Genomic DNA, 20,624 nt, shown 5'->3' with positions numbered 1-20,624 from the left:
CCCCCTACTTCAAAGTTGAAAAGTCCAAAGTAGGGCACTACTCCATCCCTGGGAATGGAGTAGTGACTTCGGAGTTAGCCTCCCTTACTGCGAGGTTAACGTGGATGTAAGGGACAGCACGTGCAGACGCTCTGCAGGCTACTTCGAAGTAGCCCCTCACTTCAAAGTAAGATTCTAGTGTACATACAGCCTAGAGCTGGACGGGACCTCTAGAAGTCATCAAGTCAAGTTCTCTGTCCTTACGGCAGGACCAAGCATTGTGTATATCATTCCTGTTAGATATTTATCTAACTCATTCTTAAAGATCTCCACTGATAGTGATTCTGCAACCACCCTAGAAAATTTATTCCAGTAATTAAGAAATTTTCCTAACGTCCAATCTGAACCTCCCTTGCTGCAGTTTAAGACCATTGCATCCTGTCCTATCCTCAGAGGCTAGGAAGAAAGGAGCACAGTCAACTTCAAATCTAGTCAGCCAGTTTAACAGGAAAGTTACAGGTAGTTTCAGGAACTACTGCTGCTCCCATATCCCTTTGCCAATATTGATCATTTCACAAACATTTTCCAAAAAATGTTCCCCCCCATCCTTATTCCTTGATAACAGTTTCTTATAAACAGTGGAAAAGTAAACTGATTGCAAAGTGCTGTCAACTGCATGACATGACCTGATAAAACCGAAATGCTGCTCTCCTGCAAACGTCTTTCATTTAGCATACCCTAAGGTGTTACTTAATCACGAAAAAGCTGGTCTTGCTGCCTGACAATGAAAGTCACTGAAAGTAAGTTTTCCTACGTCATTTTGCATAAATTAATCTGTGAACAATTAAATTTTCTTCATAAATCTGTTGGTTTGAGTTAAAATTAGATAGATGCTTGAAGAAATATATTCTAAGGGAACAATGTTTGTATCCCACCAGTTTAATTCCACCCAAAAAACTCTCACTTCAAGCACAAAATTTCACACACAGCCTAATCACTTAAAAATAATCATTTTCCATTATTGACTATAATCCCTTTTTATTATTATAATGGCTTTCAAATGGATGCTCTAGGATTTCATTAAAAAAATATTCCAGACTTCACAATTGTGACAGACCTTGCAAATATGAATTGGATCCTACAACCATATCATCTCACCCCACACCCTGCTGCTTCCCACAACTATGTCCCCCTCAACATGGCTGCTCACTCCCACACTCTTCCTCATTCCTTACCCCCAACCCCAGAGGCAGGCAAGTCCCAGTGTAGAGTGCATGTGGGTGTTTAAAACCATGCCCTGGAAGCACAAAATTAGGTTTTCCACCTGTCCAGGTTTTCCCAAGACCATCCCTATTTAGAGGTAGCTGTCCCAGGAAATCTGTGAGACTGTTCAGTACACCCCACCCGTTGTCCAGTTTTATAGGCTCAGGATCATTTCAGGTGTGCTAGGGTTTTTGTGCCTCAGAGGGGGCCTGTATGAGGATTATCACCACATTAGGGACTTATTCTTTTACTTTAAATCTAAAAACTTCTCTGCTTCAATTAGCGTTAAGTTTTGGATTTTATCAGTGAAACAAATATTACTCCACAATTCAGTGTATACTTTTTTGGGGAGAAAAGGAACACATCAAAAGCTGCTCCCCTTCACCCCACTTCAAGTATTTCAGTACTGCAGTTCATTTTCAGCCCATGGCTGTTAAGAAAGACTGCATTTATCACAGAGGTGGAAAAAGTACCTAAAAAGTTACTTGAGTAAAGTGCAGCTGCTTTCACTTCTGGATACTTAAGTACAATCAAGATGTGATGTGTGTGTTTGTGTGCACATGCGTGTATGTATGCTCACACAAGTAGTTTTCCAGAGGGACACCAGTGATGTGTACTTAAGCACACCCTCCAAACCAGCTGAACTTTTACTCAGGTACATTTTTGGGGTACTTTTTCCACCTCTGATTTTTACCAGTGCATCCCCCTCACACGTCAGCATACATTCCATTGATCAAGTAGTCTAGCCTAGAGTAATGTCGTCTCTGAAGAGATTGAGACATTCTTCTGCCTACTAATGTAATAACTAACAGCAAAAACACTATCCCAAAAAATAAAGCTGCTATAAGGCCACTTTTGTCACCAGATTGAGGTGCATGCATTCTTTCTGGAACATCACCTAATAGGAAGCCTTCTGAATCCATCTGCCTATTATCCTGGTGCACATTTTGAGAAGAAGTTGAGAAATCCTTTCTGAGCAAAGCAGCAACGGACAAAGAAAAGAGATTGATGCTGCTGGTGCTACCTGTAGAGGTGGCTATTGGCTTGATAGTAGTGGTAGATGTTCTCAGGGCTGAAGATTCTGTAGCATTTCTGAAATTCATGGTCAGGAGAGCTGTTGTGGTAAAAGCAGAGCTGGTAGGAACCTGTGCGGTAGTGGCTGCATTTTTGGGTACACTACTGGCGATAGTAGTTGGCACTGGTGGAGTAAAAGTGCTAAACTGAGAAGTAGCAGTAGTCCTTGCAGGCAATAGCTTGTTTATTTGTTGTTTTGGGAAAGAATCTAAGGCTTCAGGATGCTTTTTCTCTTGGTCTTCAGGAAACTGTGTGTGTAATTCAGTATTATGTAAATGTTCCTCTGTTTCGTCTCTGAGTTCATACATCTGAGACTTAAGAGGTTTCTGCAAACCAGCAGTGTGATTCAAATGGTCTGCCTGAGTGGGAAGGTCAAATAGAGCTGCTTGTGAAGGAAGCGAGTTTCCATTTGTGTCATCATTTGTAACCTGGGAGTCCAGAGTTTGTATGCCTAGAAATAGAAAGAAAATATATAAATGAATTAGTCAATCCACTGTAGCAATCGAATACTTCCTCCGCTATTGCTTCTTTGTCTGTTCCACAAAAGCGGCCCATCCCAAAAAACCCAACTAGTCTGCTTGGGGCATCATGATTTTTCTCTCCTCTTAAAAATCCCTCAAATGTTCTGTAACAGCAGTCACACCAAAACTTAGTTCTCCATCTTCAAAGCCTGAAAGCATCAGTCTGGATTCTTCATATTCTTGCACCTTACATTTGTGCAAAACAATCATCTGATCTGGTCGTGTTTTGCCCTCACATTATACATGGTCAGGGCTTTTTTTCCAGCGGAACGCAGAACTGCATTCCGCCACCTTTTTTCCCCAGTGCCATTTTTAAAGGCGCCACTGCTGCTGGTCTGCCTCTGGCTCCCTGCCTGCAGGGGAAAGAGCAGGACTCAATTTAAATGGCTTAACAGCCAGCTGGACCATTAAACCACAGTGTGTGTGTGCGGGGGGGGGGGGGGGGGTGGCTCTGCAGCCGGGGAAGCAGCAGGAGCACATGGAGCTCCTTTTGAAATCTAAGTCCTGGGATGGAGATGGTTAAGCCTGGCGGTGGGCTGGGGCTGTGGGGAGGCAGGGGGTTAGTTGAACTGGGGCCGCACAGGGGGGTTGAGCTGGGGGAGTGGGGCCTGAACTGGGGCCACACAGGGGGTTGAGCTGCACCTGCATGGTTGGGGGGTGTTGAGCTGGGGCCGCAGGGTGAAGGGCTGGGGGTGGGGGGTGTTGAACCAGGACCGTACGGCTGCACAGGGGGTTGAGTAGGGGGTGGGTTAAGCTGGGGCTGCCGGGGTGTGGCTGGAGTGGGAATGGTGTGTGGCTGTGGGGGAGGTTGAGCTGGGGGCGGGGGGACTGTAGAGCCAGTGTGGTTTGGGGCTTAAGTTCCAGCACCTTTTTGTGTAGGAAAAAAGCACTGCACAAGCTTAAATGATCATACAGAGGTGCAAAGCAGGGAATACTCAGGCCAGTCATCTTTAAAAAAATTCTTAGTTGCTGCCAGCCACAGAAGCAAAAGTTAACAAGTCGCTTCTTATGTGTCAGCTTCATGTACATCTATCTCAGGTACTTAATAGGCCCTTGTTGCTGCAGTAGTTGGATGCCTCACAATCTTGTAAGGTTACTGTTCTCACAATGCCATTATCCTGTGAGGTAGTGAAGTACCATTATCTTCCTTTTACAGAGGCAATGAACAAAAAGTCTCACAGGAAGTCTATGGTGGAGCACAAACTTAAACCCAGCTCTCCTGAGACTCAGGCTAGTGCACTAACCACCAGATTACCCATGATTAATTGTCTTACATTCCCTCTTTACTCCATTTAGTTGCACTGCGTAACACTTCTTTAAAAAAAAACATGCAGATGAACCAGGTTCAGTGGTAACCTCTACAGGACAGGGAGTTCAGTTCTTGGTTTCTTTGGGAGGAAGGAGAAACACTGCATGGTTACAGAACCAGGGACCAGAGGGGGCCTAAATTATTTATCAGCATCTCTCTGACTGAAATATTTGCTTGATTCATGGTTCAGTAGTGTATCTGGAACAAATGAAAATGCTGACAAATTCCCCTCTCCCTCTCCCCAGCACACCCTGACAGTTTCCTATATAAGAAACCGATTTGTTGAACACTATCATACCTTGTAGAGCTGGAAGGGATCTTGAGAGTTCATCAAGTCCAGTTCCCTGCCCTAACAGCAGGATCTATCACTATCACTGACAAGTTTTTTGTTCTTTCAATCTATCCTGCCCTGGACCCTTGAAAGGCCCCCTTGAGGATTGAGCTCAGAACCCTGGATTTACAAGACTAATGCTCTCACTACTGTGCTATTCCCCTGCCCTCCAACACAAAAAAAAAAAGAAAAGAAAAAGGAGGAGGCATGTGTTTTCCTTAAGTGGCTGTCTTTTAAAGGCAGAACTTAGATTTGAACTAAGGAGCCCTTAATCTACAGTCAAACACCCTACCACTGAGCTATACCCCTACTTCCTAGGTTGCCACCCACTAGGTCTCCACTCTTCCACTAAAAGAAAGTGACCCCTGTGAGGAGAGGTGAAGGAAGAGCTGTCTGAAGTGAAGGGGCAGGTCCACCACAAGCAGCTGACTAAAACAATCATCCTTTCCCTGGATGTTAAATTTAACCCGTTTCTAAGCAGCACCATGCATAGCAGCTCAGTTAAAAACTATGAACTACAGTCTAACAGCAACACATGCAGTTTGGCAGGATAAAATTTGACAGAAACCTCACACGACTGACGAAGGTTCCACTATGTTAAGATACTGTATACAAACCCTATTTAAGACTAATTGGCACAGCTCCTGTGTCCACAGCATCACCCAACAGCCAGTGGGTGTGGTGCTTCACCCTTATTTACTGTACTACCTCTAAGTATGGGAGGGTTATGTATATATTGAAATTCCCAAGCAAACAAAAAAACTGCACACACCTAACACTATAATTCTAGGTTCTCTATGATAAAAGGATCTGACACTTCCTTCAACTGAAAAAGCACTAAGACAACATTTCTCAGAGAGAAAAATCCATAAGCAATAAGAGCACCATGTTAAGGTTCCAATTTACAAGATCACCAAGGTCATTAAAGCATGCTGTGATTTGGGTGACCTACCTTGTATAACTTACATTTTCTCCTGCACCCTGACAGCAGCCAGAAATTAAGATAAAGACGTTGGCTCACAGGCTCATTTCTTCAGCAATTGCATTTCTGTCCCTAATGTAAAACTACACAAAGTGTGTACACCTTGCTTCCCTCAGAATTTTCCCCAACGTTCCTAATTCTGACTGGCAATACACCCAGAATAGGTACGAGGACTGAGAACCCCAAACTCACTCATTTGAGGCATAAGTCAGGATTTGATCTTCAGCTAGTACACTAACCTTATGTTTTAGGATTCATTAGCAAGGGGTCTCTGCAAGTGAACAGACAGAACCTGAATATATGAAGATTTTAGGAGGAGGATACACTGTTAAGTTGCTTATACTCAGACTTCCTCTGCTTTAAAAATGGTATCATTAGATACATACAGGACTCTGGGGGAAAAGAGTGGTGGATTTAAAATACACAACGCATTTATGATCTCTTCATGATTGGAAGCCCCTTTATTCAAAAAGCTGTTCCACCTTCCATTATATTTGGTCGCAAAGAAGTAAAAAGCTGTCACAGTTAATTCAATTCTTGTTGAAATGGACAGACCACTTACCCCCTCTCCTGTCCTTCAAGTTGGGAAATATATTTTATGTTTCTACAAGGGACATTAAGCAGTGCAGAAAACAAAGCAAAACAAAACAAACAAAAAACAATAATGCTGTGACCTGGAACACAATTGCTCTTTAAAGACACTTCCATTTAAAATCATAATCAGAACAAGAGAGATCCTTCCTGTTAGATACCAGTTTGTTACCACGTTCTATTCACCATCTGTCCAAAAGCCAGCAAAAACCTCACAAACCAACCCCAAAACACATTCACACCACAGAGAGAGTCTCTCAAGAACAAGTTATTGAGTTTTCTGCAAGTAGTAGTCAAAGACTGCGTCTACACAGCCCTCTTCTTTCAGAAGAGACACGCTAATGAGGGATTGCAGCAGATGCTAATGGGGCGCTGCCAGGAATATGCAGCGCCTCACTAGCGTAATGGTGGTTGTGCGTGATTCAAAAGTGCCGCTTTCGAAATGCACACTGCCCATGTAGATGGGGGCCTTTTGAAAGGACCCTCCGGACTTTGAAAGCCCCTTTGTCCTAAAACCAAATGGGAAGAAGGGGCTTTCGAAATCAGGGGGTCGTTTTGAAAGGCCCCTGGCTACACAAGTGGTGTGGGTTTCAAAAGCGGCACTTTTGGAGCACGCGTAGCCTCTGTTATGCTAATAAGGCACTGCATATTCATGCAAGCACCTCATTAGCATCTGCCGAAGTGCCTCATTACCATGCCCCCTCCGAAAGGAGGGGCTAGTGCGGCCGCAGCCTAGGAGAGATGCACTCTGTCTGCGGCCAAATGACGTGCCGCTATGGTTCAAGCGGCACACTCCACAAATTCTAGACACAAGTGCAGTTAATAAAACTATCCTATGGGACTATCTTGGTCATGACAATCTTGTGGCCCACTCACTAGCCCAGGTTTCCCCATACTGACCCAAAGTGATATAGGAATCATATGAATTGGATTGTCTGACCTTCCGATTGCCAAATTTACTCCCCGAATTAACTGTCTGAAAACTAAAGAGTGTGTGGAATTTATGCTATAGAAAACAAGTCTGATAAGGGGACCTACAAGGATCTCATCGTCCTACAGGAACCTGCCCACCTTCTTCCATGAACACGTGTACCTGAACACTTAGGGAGGTCCTAGCAGGAAGCAGAGAGTTACTGCTGCCAGAGTCCAACTAACAGAGAGGTAGCCGTGTTAGTCTGTACTCCAACAAAACAAAGCAGCAGAAATGTAGCACTAACAAAATGATTTCTTCGGTGATGAGCTTTCATGGAACAGACCCACTTCATCAGATCAATTTCCAACTAGTCACTCCCTTTATTTTGGGGATGAAAAAAAAAGAAAAAAAAGTCAGCCTTATTTGCTCATTTTCATTTTAGATTGTAAGCTCCCCACTGCAGGGATCATGCCTTCTTAAGCAATCGTCAGGTGCCAAGAATAGTGTCATTATAATAGAATAAATAATCTTGATAAATAGAAGCAAGACAGATTAAGCAGTACACAAACCACTATTTAAAAGATACACAAGTATTGGCCTTCTAAATCCAGGGTTGTAAATTCAATCCTTGAGGGGGCCTTTCAAGGGTCTGAGACAGGTCAGATTAAAAAAAAAAAAAAAAAAAAGAAAACCATCAGGGATGGTAACAGGTCCTGCTGTGAGTGAAGGAGACTGGACCCTATGACCTTTCAATGTCCCTTCCAGTTCTAAGATATATGTGTATGTAACTAGCTTAGAGGTCATCTCCTCATCCCCATGTTTAAAGGAAAGAAGACTAAGGAGATTCTCTGAGTATAGGCAGTAGGTATTCATCAATATCATGGCTCCTTATCTGTATGGATTAAGTTGTTTACTTTTCACATGTGTGAGAGATAGAACAGAAACCCTGGGTAGTTTTTTCAGCAATAAATTTTGCAGCTAAAAGCAGAAGATAAACCATCTCCTGAAGCTCAGATGGGTTCTGTAGAGCCTGAGCTGGAGAAAAGTCAAGCACTTACTCACTAAAAATGCTCCAATATTTGAATATTATCACCAATAAGAACATGGGTAACATCAATACAGCAATGCCAAACTTTCCAAGGAGCAGATACGGACTCAGACCACAGTCTGGTGACTGCGAACATCAAGATGAAACTCAAGAGACAGTATAAACACAGAGTTCAAGAAATGACAAGATGTTGCGAGGCTAGGCAAAGAAGAAACAGGGAATGCGAGCACAGAGAAAGACCTAGATAAGAGAGTCGAAGGGATAGCCATGGTGATAGAAGAGGCAATTGAGCAATCAGTTCTGGAAGAAGAGAAGATCAATAAGAAGTGGATTACATAGGAGACTCTAAAATTGGTCCAAGAGAAGGGAGCATTGAAGATCAGAAGGGATGTTTCCAAGAGGGCAGAACAGCGATATAGAATGAAATGCAACCAGGTAAGGAAAGTGAACAGAATGGATAAGGCAAAGTGGCTAGAGGAGCAGCGTGAAGATAGAGAGGTATTACAGTGAGAATAAGACCAGGGAGATGTATAAAATGATTAGGATATTAATAGGAAGAGGCAGACGAAGCAGATGGCGATCCAAGAGGAGAACGAAGAGGTGCTCATGAACAAGGAGAAGGTTGTGCAGCGATGGATGAGATACTGCACCGCTCTGTAGAAAGTACAGTTGGACCAGAGTGTCTCAGAGAGACTGGTTGAAGAACTAAAGGAGATATCCCTGCCAACCATCAAGAGCAAGACCAATATTTTGAAGGAGGAAGTAGAAAGAGCAGGGAAACAACTAAAGAACAACAAGAGCCCTGGAAATAAGATTACAGGAGAGATGATCAAATATGGCAACGTATGATTCAGGAAATACACCGACTACGTAATATAGCATGGAAAGAAGGGAAGGCACCTAAGGAATGGACAAGATCCATGCTAGTGACAATACATAAGAAAGAAAGCATGTTGGAGTGCAAGAACTACAGAATATCTACAACTGCTTCATTGAATAGTAACAGAGAGGGAGCCGTGCTAGTCTATACACTATCAAAACAAAAAGCAGTCAAGCAGCACTTTAAAGACGAGCAAAATAGTTTATTGGGTGAGCTTTTGTGGGACAGACCCACTTCTTCAGACCACAGCCATACCAGAACAGACTGCTAGTCTTTAAAGTGCTATTTGACTGCTTTTTGTTTTAATTGCGTCATTGATTTTCAAAGTATTTAACAGTATAGATCAGAAAGTGACTTGGGGGGTGTTGGAGTTATATGGAGTGGATAGCAGACTGTTACAGTTGTTGAAAGATATCAACAAAACTGCAGAGGCAGCAGTAACACTGTGCAGAGAATTGGGAAGTTGGTTTAGAATGAGTAGAGGTACAAGACAAGGAGATCTGATATCACCGAGTATCTTCATCACACACCCAGAGAGAAAGATGAACAAGATCAAGGAAGAGATGGAAGGTATATCGGTGCACAGGATGAGAATTAACAACTTGAGGTTCATGGATGATATAGCTATCATTAAAGAAGAGAAGCTAGCGAGAATGGTGCGGGTGCTAAATGAGGAACCGAAGCAGTAAGGTTTCATGATGAACACTGATAAGATGAAGACATTGGTATTTGGAGATAAGGAAATAGTAAGGAAGATCAGCGTTGACGGGATCAAACTAGGGACGTAGAGAAGTTCACTTATCTGGGGAGCAACGTATACTACGATCTAGACTGTAAGAAGGAAATAGCAACTAGAATAGTGAAAGCAAGAGTGAGTTTGAAGGCAATACATAAGATCTGGAAAAGCAAAGTAATTAGCTTAGGAATGAAACTAAGCATATTGAAAATGTGTGTATTCAGCAGCATGTTGTACGGATGTGAGGCATGGGTGATAACAAAAGATTCAAAGAGAAGGATATTGGCATTCAAGATGAGTTGCGAAAGATCCTGAGAATAGAATTGCAGAAGGTCACCAACGAGGAATAATACAGGAAGATACAGCTGAAAGAGAACCTACTGCAGAAGGTTATACAACAGAAGTTACAGGTATTCAGGTATATCTTCAGAATGAATGATGAGCGACCAGATCCTGCTATTCGGAGTAATGGATGGTTTGCAAAAGAGAGGCAGACCCCACAGAGAATGGGTAGATGATATAGTAAACTACTGCGGACCTAGCCTACAGAAACTAAGCCACTCCACACTGGAGAGGGAAGGAAGTAGTTAGGGAGGCACTGGACACCAATGGACTCTGAACCCATGGTTGTTGATGATGATGATGACTAATAAGTATAACCTCCTCCACATTTCCATCTGAAAATAACCCTAAAACTTAGAAGGCTTCTCATAAGAAGTGAGCTAGCGTTCTTTGTAATAATCTTTGAAAAACTTATCAGCAATATAAACTGGAAGTAGATGAACTTACATGCCTTATTTACATAATTCTTTATGAACAGGAACCAGAAAAACAGCACAAATAACAACAAGTCGCTCTAACTCAGCAATTGCACTTTGGCAGATCAGGAGCCCAGCACAGTCATATGCATTGTACCCTTCCCTCTTTTAATCCTCTAAAGACTGGGGGGAGGAAAAGAGAGTTGCAGAAGTTTGATAAAATTTAGATAATAAAGTATCTTTGACTCTTCTGGTTTTGCACCCGAGTAGTTTAAGCCATTTGTTCCTTCCTCTGGCCTGTTTTCTTGGTGGCATCACAGCAAATGCACCCTGAGAGTTTCTGAAAAAGTTAGGCAGATGACCTTGCTAGAAAGCATGCTTTTCCTCACCAACCAATTCCTTCCCAGGAGAAAGTTACCTCTTCAGTAAGCTCAGAGTATGGGTGATATCGGAGAAAGAGGAAAAACTCCAGTATATTAAAAATACATGTATGTTCTCTTCAAGGTGAGCCATACTGAAAACCATCATATAAACTGTGCTCTCACAAAGGAACATAATTGTCCACTTGTTATTTGAAGAGCGTAGTCCAATCAGGTGCCAATACAGAAGTATAATGAGATACGCAAGGTGTGTGTGGCGATATCTTTTAATGCAGGGGTGAGAAACCCTTTTTTGGGTCTGAGGCCAATGACCCACAGGAAGATCAGTCGGGGCCACACGTGAATGAGAAACTAATCTGGGCCCCAAGGGATAAGGCTTAGGAGTGGGGCCAAAAAGGAGGGGTTCAGTATGTGGGAAGGGACTGCCAGGGCCTAGGCGAGGGGGAGGGTGCGGGAGCAGGGTGGCACGGAGGGTCTGGGCAGGAGGTAGAGTGCAGGGTCTGGAAGAGAGTGGATACAGGAGCAGGCTGTGGACAGGGGAGCTTACCTGGTGCAGTTCCCTCATGGGAGGAGCACAAGTATCTTCCATACACCCTGGATGCTGCAAGGAAATGCTCCGTACACGCACCCTCTCCCCACCCCCGCCCTATGGATTCACAGTCAATGTGAGCAATGGAGGAAGAGCAATGCCAGCAGGGAGTGTCTCCCTGCAGCCACTTCCTCCCCTATCCTGCGACAGAGAGCCTGTGGACCGGATCCAGCCCACAGCTTGTTTTGATTAGGCACACAAGGAACATAGCGCCCACTGTGGGAAGCCAGCTCTGGCTTGCATTGCTGTGAGGAGAAAAGGGGTAGCCCCAAGCTTCACATGACAAACCAAGGAAGCTATGGGCTGGATCCGGCCCATGGGCCACAGGTTTCCCACCCACTTTAATGGACTACTTTCTACTGGTGAAAGAGACAAGTTCTCAGGCTACACAGAGGTCTTCTTCTTCCTCATTAGCTTGCCCACCTGGTCTCTCTAATATGCTGGGACTGACATGGCTGCCACTACATTGCAAACAAGTATATTGCGGTCAACTTGCTACATCTTGATAGCTGACCTTACTACAGCTAATGTATTAGCACCAAAAGCCCACAGCTCAAAATATTCCCAAGTTCTAAGCCTTTTCTAAACTGGCTACTGACATGCACTTTGCCCTGGGATATGTCCTTTGCACCTCTGCCTAATTTTTTCTCCCTGAAGAAAAGAGGAATGTTACTACTTTTGTTGATTTAACTAGTTTTGCAGAGATGTTATGAAGACTAATATTTGTACAGTGCTTTCTATAGCTAGAGATTTACATGCCCCTCAGTCTCCACAATATGAACCCTTCAGACACCTAAAATGTGACAAGAGCACTAAATTTTCACTACTTCCAGTAATATTCAATACACCGATAAGGAATTTCTCCCAAACACACAGAACATACTAGAGTGGAAGAAGCTAAGCATGCACAAACTGTATTATTGAGGAATAAATCCCTGTCTTAAAGAACTTTAAACAGAAAGCATTCATAGAAAAGACTGCAGAAGATCTAATTTTCTGATACATTCTTATTAACTATGTCTCATTATCATGGTACGACAAGGTGGGCTTCTTTTGTTTTTTAAAAGATGGAGTGAATAGAAAAGATTTTGAAATCTAACAATGGGAGAGTCAGTCCCTATGAAGAGCCAGGGCCATAAAAAATAATGGGGTATAAGGCACCCTAAACTAGAATGCCCAGGCTGCACTATGTCAGCATTTCAAAAACAAAATTTTCAACTGACCATTAACAGTTTTCAGTTTTTTGCTGATAAATCAAAACATTTCTGACTAGCTATAATGCAAACTCACATAATGATCAGCTGATTTTAGTATTGTTTACCTCTAGTTATCCTGTAGGTCATGAGTCCTTTTGCTGGCTTCATTGGACAAGCTTCCTTACCAGGGCAGTAAAACAGGTAACAGTTTGGCTGCTTGCTTACCTTTCGAGCATCAAAAATCATCAAGTTACACAGCCTGTCTCCTAAAAAAGATAATATATACTTTAGCAGCAAGGAGTGTTGTATCCATCTCTTTTCTGGTAATACACACTGCTTAACTTGACAAAAATCATCCAGATTAGTATGAAGAGAATATAATTAACATATCACATTCTGCAGAAAATAGTATAGTATGGAGATTAATTATAAATTGCAAGTCTGGCACCCTCAGGATCTGATTGGGGCTGAACCACAGAATTTGCCGAACCACAGGAAGTCAGTGTTGTCTTGCAGCATTACCAACACTTCCACTGCTTTCTGGGCCCTCAGAAGACATTTAGAGGTAAATCACAGCTAAATAACAGCACAGAACACTGACAGCCAGGACTGGTGGCTCTAAACAAACTTTATCGGACCATGGGAAACTTGGCCACATGCATGATAAGTGCTTATCCAGCTAACTAAAATAATTCTGGATTACAGAAGTTGTTAGGCGAGAGAGTGCCAGACTTGAAGGGCTCAACCTTTCCCATTTTCATACGATTTTGGCTCAAAGACATCTAATATATTTGAATGTTTGAGAGAAGATTCTACCATTTCCACAGCCTCCTGACTGTGCTTCTTGATTCACTGTTAACACAGGGATACTGCTATCTAAAGCTATTATTCATTCTGCTTCTAAGGGCTTGATGGAGAGCAATGTTATCAGCATAATATGAGTCTTTCATTTGCAGCTACTCAAATGTAAACACTCCATAAAACAATCCATTGTCTCTTCTTATTCTCTCTACTGCTTTATGAAAATTATGGCTTCTACATTTTGGAGTGAGCATTAGGGGAGAAGGGCTTAAAACCACTGTGAATTCTTGAAGTTCAAAATACACGCAACAATTGCACAGAGTAATAAACATTGTTAGGACTTAATCACTAAGGTCTCATGTTTTTGGCTAACAGGTTAAACAAAACAGACCAACATTCGCAAGATCTCATTAATGTTGGTGTGAAAGAGGAGCAAGAGTGATAACCAGGGCTGGCAGAAAACAAGGAAATGAAGAATATCCTCGTTCTTACAATTTGAGGGCTGACACCAGCTCATCCTACCCATTACAAGCATGTTATAAGCAATGATAGAGAACAGAGATCAAGGTGGCTTAAGTTTACCCAATATGTTTTTTTCTAAGCAGCAAATGTTAATACAAGCTTCCTGAGTTGATGTATATATTGGCTCAGTTCCTCTGATGCCGTGTGAGAGAGAAAGCTTCAAATCAACGATGATATTTTCCATCTTCTCTAGAGAACAATCTTGACTTAGGGAGGGTGTAGGTATCATGCAACACATGACTAGGAAAGTGCAAGTACAACACATATTTATCCTGATCGACATTTTTACTTGAGGGTCTTCTTCTTCAGTCAGGAACTAGGATGAACTTCTTCGGGTTTAACTTCAAGATAATCTCATTTTAAGAATAATGCTTATCTGTGGGGAAAAATTAAAGGACCTCCTTTAGTCAAAGTGACATTTTCAACAAGTTTCAAAAGCCTTCTGTACAAGTAGCAAATGTAAACAATGCTGCTTAAAAGTTTACATTACATACTTGATGTGAAATCACTTACTTCCCAACATATCTGGCATCCAAGATATTTTAGAATTTCCCAGTTAAAAGCATTGCTACCCTTCTCAAATGAAAAAGGGCAGTGAATACAGCACACAGGCATCTCTGAGGTACTTGTACGATCACAAACATATCTGACTGGCTCACAGGCTCCATTACACACCTATAGATGTAGAAAACTGCTATTATCCCCATTTTACAGAGAGGGGGACTGAGGCAGAGAAGGCATAAGGGACTTGTCCATAGTCACATGAAGTCTATATCAACCACACATATTGGAATCCTCTCACCTACTCTTTCAACAAGATGTGCAAGGACATAAAAGGTCAACAAAGGGGATCAATGCAAATATTTTGATTTGGGGGATTGCTACTGAGCCTCTTTTCCATCACTGTTCTCCAGTTCAGATCTGCCAGAGGGTACATAGAATTAAAATGACTCATAGATTTCAAGGTCAGAAGGGACCACTGTGATCATCTCATCTGACCTCCTTTATAACACAGGCCACAGAACTTCCCTAAAATAACCCGTACGCTACAGCGTATCTTTTTGAAAAAAACATCCAATCTTGATTTTAGACTGGTCAGTAATGGAAAATCCACCATGATTTTTGGAAAGCTGTTCCAAAGGTTCAGTACTTTCAGTGTTATAAAATCAAAACAAAAAAGCAATCATGTAGCACTTTAAAGACAAACAACATTTATTAGGTGATGAGCTTTCGAGGGACAGAACCACTTCTGTCCCACGAAAGCTCATCACCTAATAAATTATTCTGTTAGTCTTTAAAGTGCTATATGACTGCTTTTTTGTTGTGATAGAACACAGACTAACACAGCTACCTCTCTGTCTCTGTTGTTATAAAATGTGTATCTTGTTTCCTTTCTGAATTTCTCTGGATTCAGCTTTCAACCACTGGATGATGTTACATCTTTCTCTTCTACAGAGACCGTTATTCAATACACTGATCCCTCATTTAACGAGTACTCTACTTACGAGTACTCGCTAAAACGAGGGACATATATACTTACAATTGTTCCCTATGCGAGTGAACTTCCCCACTTATATGAGAGGGCCACGGTCTGACCTGCAGGCCCATGGCTGGAGCAGAGCCAGCTGCGGGATCCCTGGCCATGGGGTAGGGAGACCCGCAGCCCAGTGGGTGGCTCAGCTCCAACCACAGAGTCCCTGGCCGGGATGCTGGGAGACCCACAGGGCCTGCTCCCAACATTCCACCTGTGGCAACTCCCCTTGCACCCTCCCCCCCGTCCCACAGTTCTCCCAGCCCACAGCTTCCCATGCAAATCCCCCAGCCCACTCCCAACATCCCCCCCATCCCGTTTTGACCCCCCTGTCCCCTGCACCCTCCCCAGGTACCTCTGCTGCAGCTGGGAGGAACAAGCCCCCACCTTCTTCACCTGAGCTGCTTGCAGATTTTAACCCTCCCTCCTGCTCATGGCCCCAACCTGCCCCCAGCCTTTAATCCCTCCCAACTCCAGGTTCACTTACCTTTCCAAAGCAGCACCACCTGCTGCCACTGCAAGCACTTGGAACCAATCAGAGACTTTTACACGTATTTTAAGAGGAATGTAGTGTCCCTCTTATGAGTTTTTGTCTATGAGCAAAAAGTGAGGAACCAATTGTGCTCGTTCAGCAAGGGATGAGCGTACTTCTTTCCCATTTCTAGTTACTCATATGTTACATAAAAAGCAATCCATTGTTTCTTCTTCTCTCCACTGCTCTAATAAAATTATGGCTTTTACATCTTGGAGTCAGCCCTCACAGATAGAGCCCTGTAAATCTGGGGACATCCAGAGGTACCCGCATCTAAGGATGTGGGTGCAGATATCCAGAGATCATTTTTTGCCGATGCAGATATCAAAGTTCTTTCCATGCAAGGCTCTGCTTACACCCTGTAATCAAGCCACACTTCAATTTTCTCTTTGTTAAGGTAAACAGACTGAACTCACCAAATTTACCATTATGATGGAGGCTGTTTGATACGTTAGTCACTCTCACAGCTCTTCTCTGAACCCTCTCCAGTTTACCAAGATCTTCTTGCATTGCGGACACCAAAACTGGAAACGGTATTCAAGCAAGGGTTGTGCCAGCACCAAATATATAGAGAAAAGAACTTCTCTCCACTTACTCAAGCTTCTCCTGCTCCATGGATTATATTATACCTTTGGAGCACAGCATCGTTACAAGGAGCTCATTTTCAGTTGGATATCCATCACAATCCCCTTGGCAGTTTTGTCAAGCAAAATAATGCTTTCAATAAGCATTTAAATTGAATAGCATCCACAACAAAGAAAACACCATCAAAACTACCAGTGCTAGGAGTACCATCAGTAGTCTGGCTAAGCTTTGAATATATCATGGAGACTAAATGCAATTTTACCGCCTGTGCTGCATCTGCCCAGTTACCAGAAGCTACAAATTGCACAGCACTTAAGTTTTGTACCTTTCATAAGCACAAACTTAAAAGAGTTTAAATTATTTTGAAATCCAGTAAAGATATGGGAAGCAGCCTCTATAGCAGGGGTCAGCAACTCCAAGCACACATGCCAAGAGCGGCACGCAAGCCAATTTTCATCAGCACACAAAGCGGGAACTCAGTCCCACCCCCCTCCCCTATGCAGCCGGGAGCTTGCTCAAAGTCATGCCGCCTGTGGATTAACAAAAGACCAGCTAATGCTACCAACCACCACCTAAACAGTAAAGCTCTGCCTCTTCACTTATTTATTAATGAAGCTGCTGTAAGTAGGACTATTGGTGATTTTAAAAAGTATCACTGACACTGGGACCATACACAGAGATCAAAAGGTCACATTTCAGGACTCTGCCTCAGAAAGGTTGCTGACCCCTGCTCTACACAGACAAGTGAGTCTCACCAGCCATACTTCATTTCTCTCCAGACATACTCCCTGTCAAAAGAAAGGACAAGAGCACTTCCTAGGATCCCTACTTGAAGGGAACGCTCATGGGCCCTTTAAACCAACCAGGCAACTTGTTGAAAATCCGATCCCTAAACAACAGGGGGAGCAGTGCTGCTTCTCCTGCCATCTGCTCCGAAAAAGGGGCCCCCCCATCCTGCACACAGTGGTGAAGCAGAGGGGCACAATAGTATCCTGGGAGGTCAAAAAACTGGAGGAGGTGAAGGTGCAAAGCCAGGAAGCAAATGTAAAAAGAACAAAGAGAAGGGAACTGGGTAGCTCAGTGGTTGGCAGTGAGGCCTACTGAACTCAGGGCTGTGTGCTCCATTCTTGAGGGGGCCATTTAGGGATCCGGATAAGATAGGTTTTAAAAAAACAGAGGGTGTTTAGTTCTGCAAAGATGGCAAGGGACTGACCTCCTGAGGTCCCTTCCAGCTCTATGAGGTGCGTACACGTAACTGCTGCTGGGGCAGGAAAGGGAGGGGAGAGGACGAAGGCAGAGTGAACAAGCTTTTCCTCCCTGCGGCTCCCCAACCTGAGGGAACTGTCGCTTATGCTCCTGTGAAAAAATGGGCAGGTGTAAGAAAACGAGCGGGGGGGGTGTGTAAAACCTGCACTGATCGCGACAGAACTATGAATGCACAGACATAAAATCAGCAGCAAGTTCAGCATGTTTGATGAGATGGCTGCGCCCGAGACCCAGCAGCGGATTGATTACAAAACGCCACGCCCCCGGCCTAAGGCACCAAGACCAGGCTGACCCCGCTTCTAAGTTATTTGTTTTCGCGGGCACAGCTGGTCCAGCCCAAGCGCTAAGCCGGGCCCGCGACCTGCCTGCCTGCCTGCCGCGGGAGGCGGATCGCCTGCCCCCCCCCCCCCGCATTTCCCTCTCTTCCCGCAAGAAGCAGAAGTTCTCCGTCTCCCGTGCCCACAGGCCCCCGCGGCTCTGCGCGCCCCAGACGTACCTGGGGGCGCCCTGCTGCCCCGGGCGGCGGCGGCGGCAGCAGCAGCAGGAGCAGCAGGAACTTTGCGTTCCCTTCCCTTGGCCCGGGAGGCGCCCTCGCAGCTCCTCCGCCCGGCGCCTGCGGGTCTGGGAGGGAGGGGGCAGCGCTGCAGCGGGCAGGATCTCGGAGCCCGGACGCTGAATACAAAGCCACGTGTTTGACTGGACTCCAGTGATTCGCCTTGTTCCCTCCCACTGGGGCTTCTTGGCCGGCTGCGCGCTGGTCCGGCTGAGGCGCCCAAGGCGGGCCACGGGATTAGAAAGGCAAAGCAAAATCAGCAGCAGTTTCGGGGGTGTTTTTGTGGCTGTGCACCTTCAGGGGTCACAGCGTTCAGAAGATTGAGGGGCGACATGATAGCGGTTTTCAGGTGTCTAAAAGGGTGTCATAAGGAAGAGGGAGAAAACTTGTTCTTTTTGGCCTCTGAGGATAGAACAAGAGGCAATGGGCTTAAACTGCAGCAAGGGAGGTTTAGGTTGGACATTAGGAAAAAGTTCCTAACGGTCAGGGTGGTCAGACAGTGGAATAAATTGCCAAGGGAGGTTGTGGAATCTCCATCGCTGGAGATATTTAAGAACAGGTTAGATAGATGTGTATCAGGGATGGTTTAGACATAACTTGGTCCTGCCAATTCCTGCCCCTGGAGACGGGAGGGCAGATGGCAGAGGTGGGAGCCAGAGGCTCAGTGCCCATCCCCAGAGGAGAGGAGGGCAGATAGTGGTGGGAGGGGTCCTTCTTCTCTTTCTTACCCGGCAATTCACTTTCCAGTCTTTCCACAGCAGGTCCAGCACTGGGGCTCTAGCCCTGCGCTGCTGTGGAGGCCTGTGGCTGGGGCTCCGGCTTCATGTTGTGGTGGAGCTTCTGCGACAGGGGCTTGGCCTCGGCGCTGTGCTCCTTTCCCCTCCCCTGCTGCACGGGGGGAGGAGGGGTGGGGCTGAGCTGCGGCCAGTGTGCCGCTCAAAATTGGCTCATGTGCCATGAGTGGCATGTGTGCCGTGGGTTGCTGATCCCTGCTGTACGCCTTGGAATGCAGTGCATGAACCCCAGCACACTAGGGTGGGCACCCCTTAAGATCGCTAATGGGAGATATCAAGGCAAAGGGAGTGTTCTAAGCCCCACCCTTCTCACGGCATTAGGCACCTGGCTGCATGGTGTGCCTATATCTAGTAGCAATGATTTTGCACCAGTAAGCCTCCCCTGGAGTCAGGTGGCTTAGGCACCTAAGTCATTTCTTGTGAGAATGGGTTAGGCAGCAGCTTCATTCAATACAAAATAGCCAGCAGTGGTTGTGCTCACCTTATACTTTTAACTTACTAGTTAGAGCTCTCTCCTCGGAGCTGAGAAACCACTGTCCCCATCAGGCAGGAGTGGAATGGAATCCAGCTCTCCCAAAACCCACGTGATTGCTTTGACCAGTGGGATAAAAGTTAAAAATTGGCCATTACCACCACAAAGGGTGACTGCACTATAGAAGTGAGGGGCAAACCACCCCAGGTTCTCTCTCTCTCTCTTTCATCACAAAAGACAAAGGAACCAGCCCTTCAATGCTGAGGGATGATCCTGACCTGAGAACTTGGTCAGCAATGTTGCTGGGAGCACATGGAAAGGATTTTACCTTGGATCTAGTTCAGTTGTTAAATTTTAGCCGACAGGAAATGTTTTATTTTTCTTGTAGTTACTTCAGAATTTAATACCTTATAATTGTACTCACTTAATGCCTATTTCTTAAAATCTAAACTAATTGTGCTTAATTCAGTTGTGTTTAAACTGAAAATAGCTTAGTAATTGCAGCTAAAGCAGCTAACTGTTCAATATTGACTGACATGGGAGCAACGGACCTTTAGTTTCTGAACTGTCCAAGAGAGGGTGGGCAGTGCAGAACATGTGTTTTGGGGAAAATTTGGGACTGGGGTATGTTAGGGTCATCCTGTAAGCTGTAACCATGGCTGGCAGAAGTCAAAGTCTGACTGGAGTGCTGGTGCAGATCAGAGTTGCTGGACAGGAATGCAATTACACACAGACAGTCGGAGTGTCACCTACATGTTGTTAGGCTACTGGTTTTCAGCCTGTGGTCCATGGCCCCATGGGTGGCCACAGACTAACACAAAGATTTCCAAGGGGGCCCTCAACTCCATTTGACACTTTTTTAAGCATCCACGATTGAAAAAAGGGTGAAAACCACTGGTTTTGGGATTGTCCCTGGTTTGGAGCTGCAACAGCAGAGGCACACAAGGTTGTGCTTACACATCCCACGTTGGTCTGGATTGCACCTCAGAATGTGACAGCTGAGTATGACTGAACCTAG

At 44.5% G+C, this 20,624-nt stretch overlaps 1 protein-coding gene across 1 annotated transcript; it reads right to left on the bottom strand.

The window, feature by feature from the left end:
• Positions 1–343: 343 nt before the first annotated feature.
• MANSC1 (MANSC domain containing 1) lies at positions 344–18,449 on the bottom strand. Its single transcript, XM_075003255.1, has 4 exons — positions 18,284–18,449; positions 13,934–14,249; positions 12,676–12,816; positions 344–2,767 (listed from the first exon to the last, which is right to left on the bottom strand). The coding sequence occupies exons 2-4, from the start codon at positions 14,154–14,156 to the stop codon at positions 1,950–1,952; spliced, it is 1,182 nt and encodes a 393-aa protein (XP_074859356.1). The 5' UTR covers positions 14,157–14,249; positions 18,284–18,449; the 3' UTR covers positions 344–1,949.
• Between the last annotated feature and the right edge of the window lie 2,175 nt (positions 18,450–20,624).

This window comes from Carettochelys insculpta, chromosome 1 (genome assembly GCF_033958435.1).
Source record: "Carettochelys insculpta isolate YL-2023 chromosome 1, ASM3395843v1, whole genome shotgun sequence".
NCBI classification, from domain to species: Eukaryota; Metazoa; Chordata; order Testudines; family Carettochelyidae; genus Carettochelys; species Carettochelys insculpta.
Note: the sequence above shows the minus strand (reverse complement) of the source record. Positions and strands in the feature narration are given on the sequence as shown.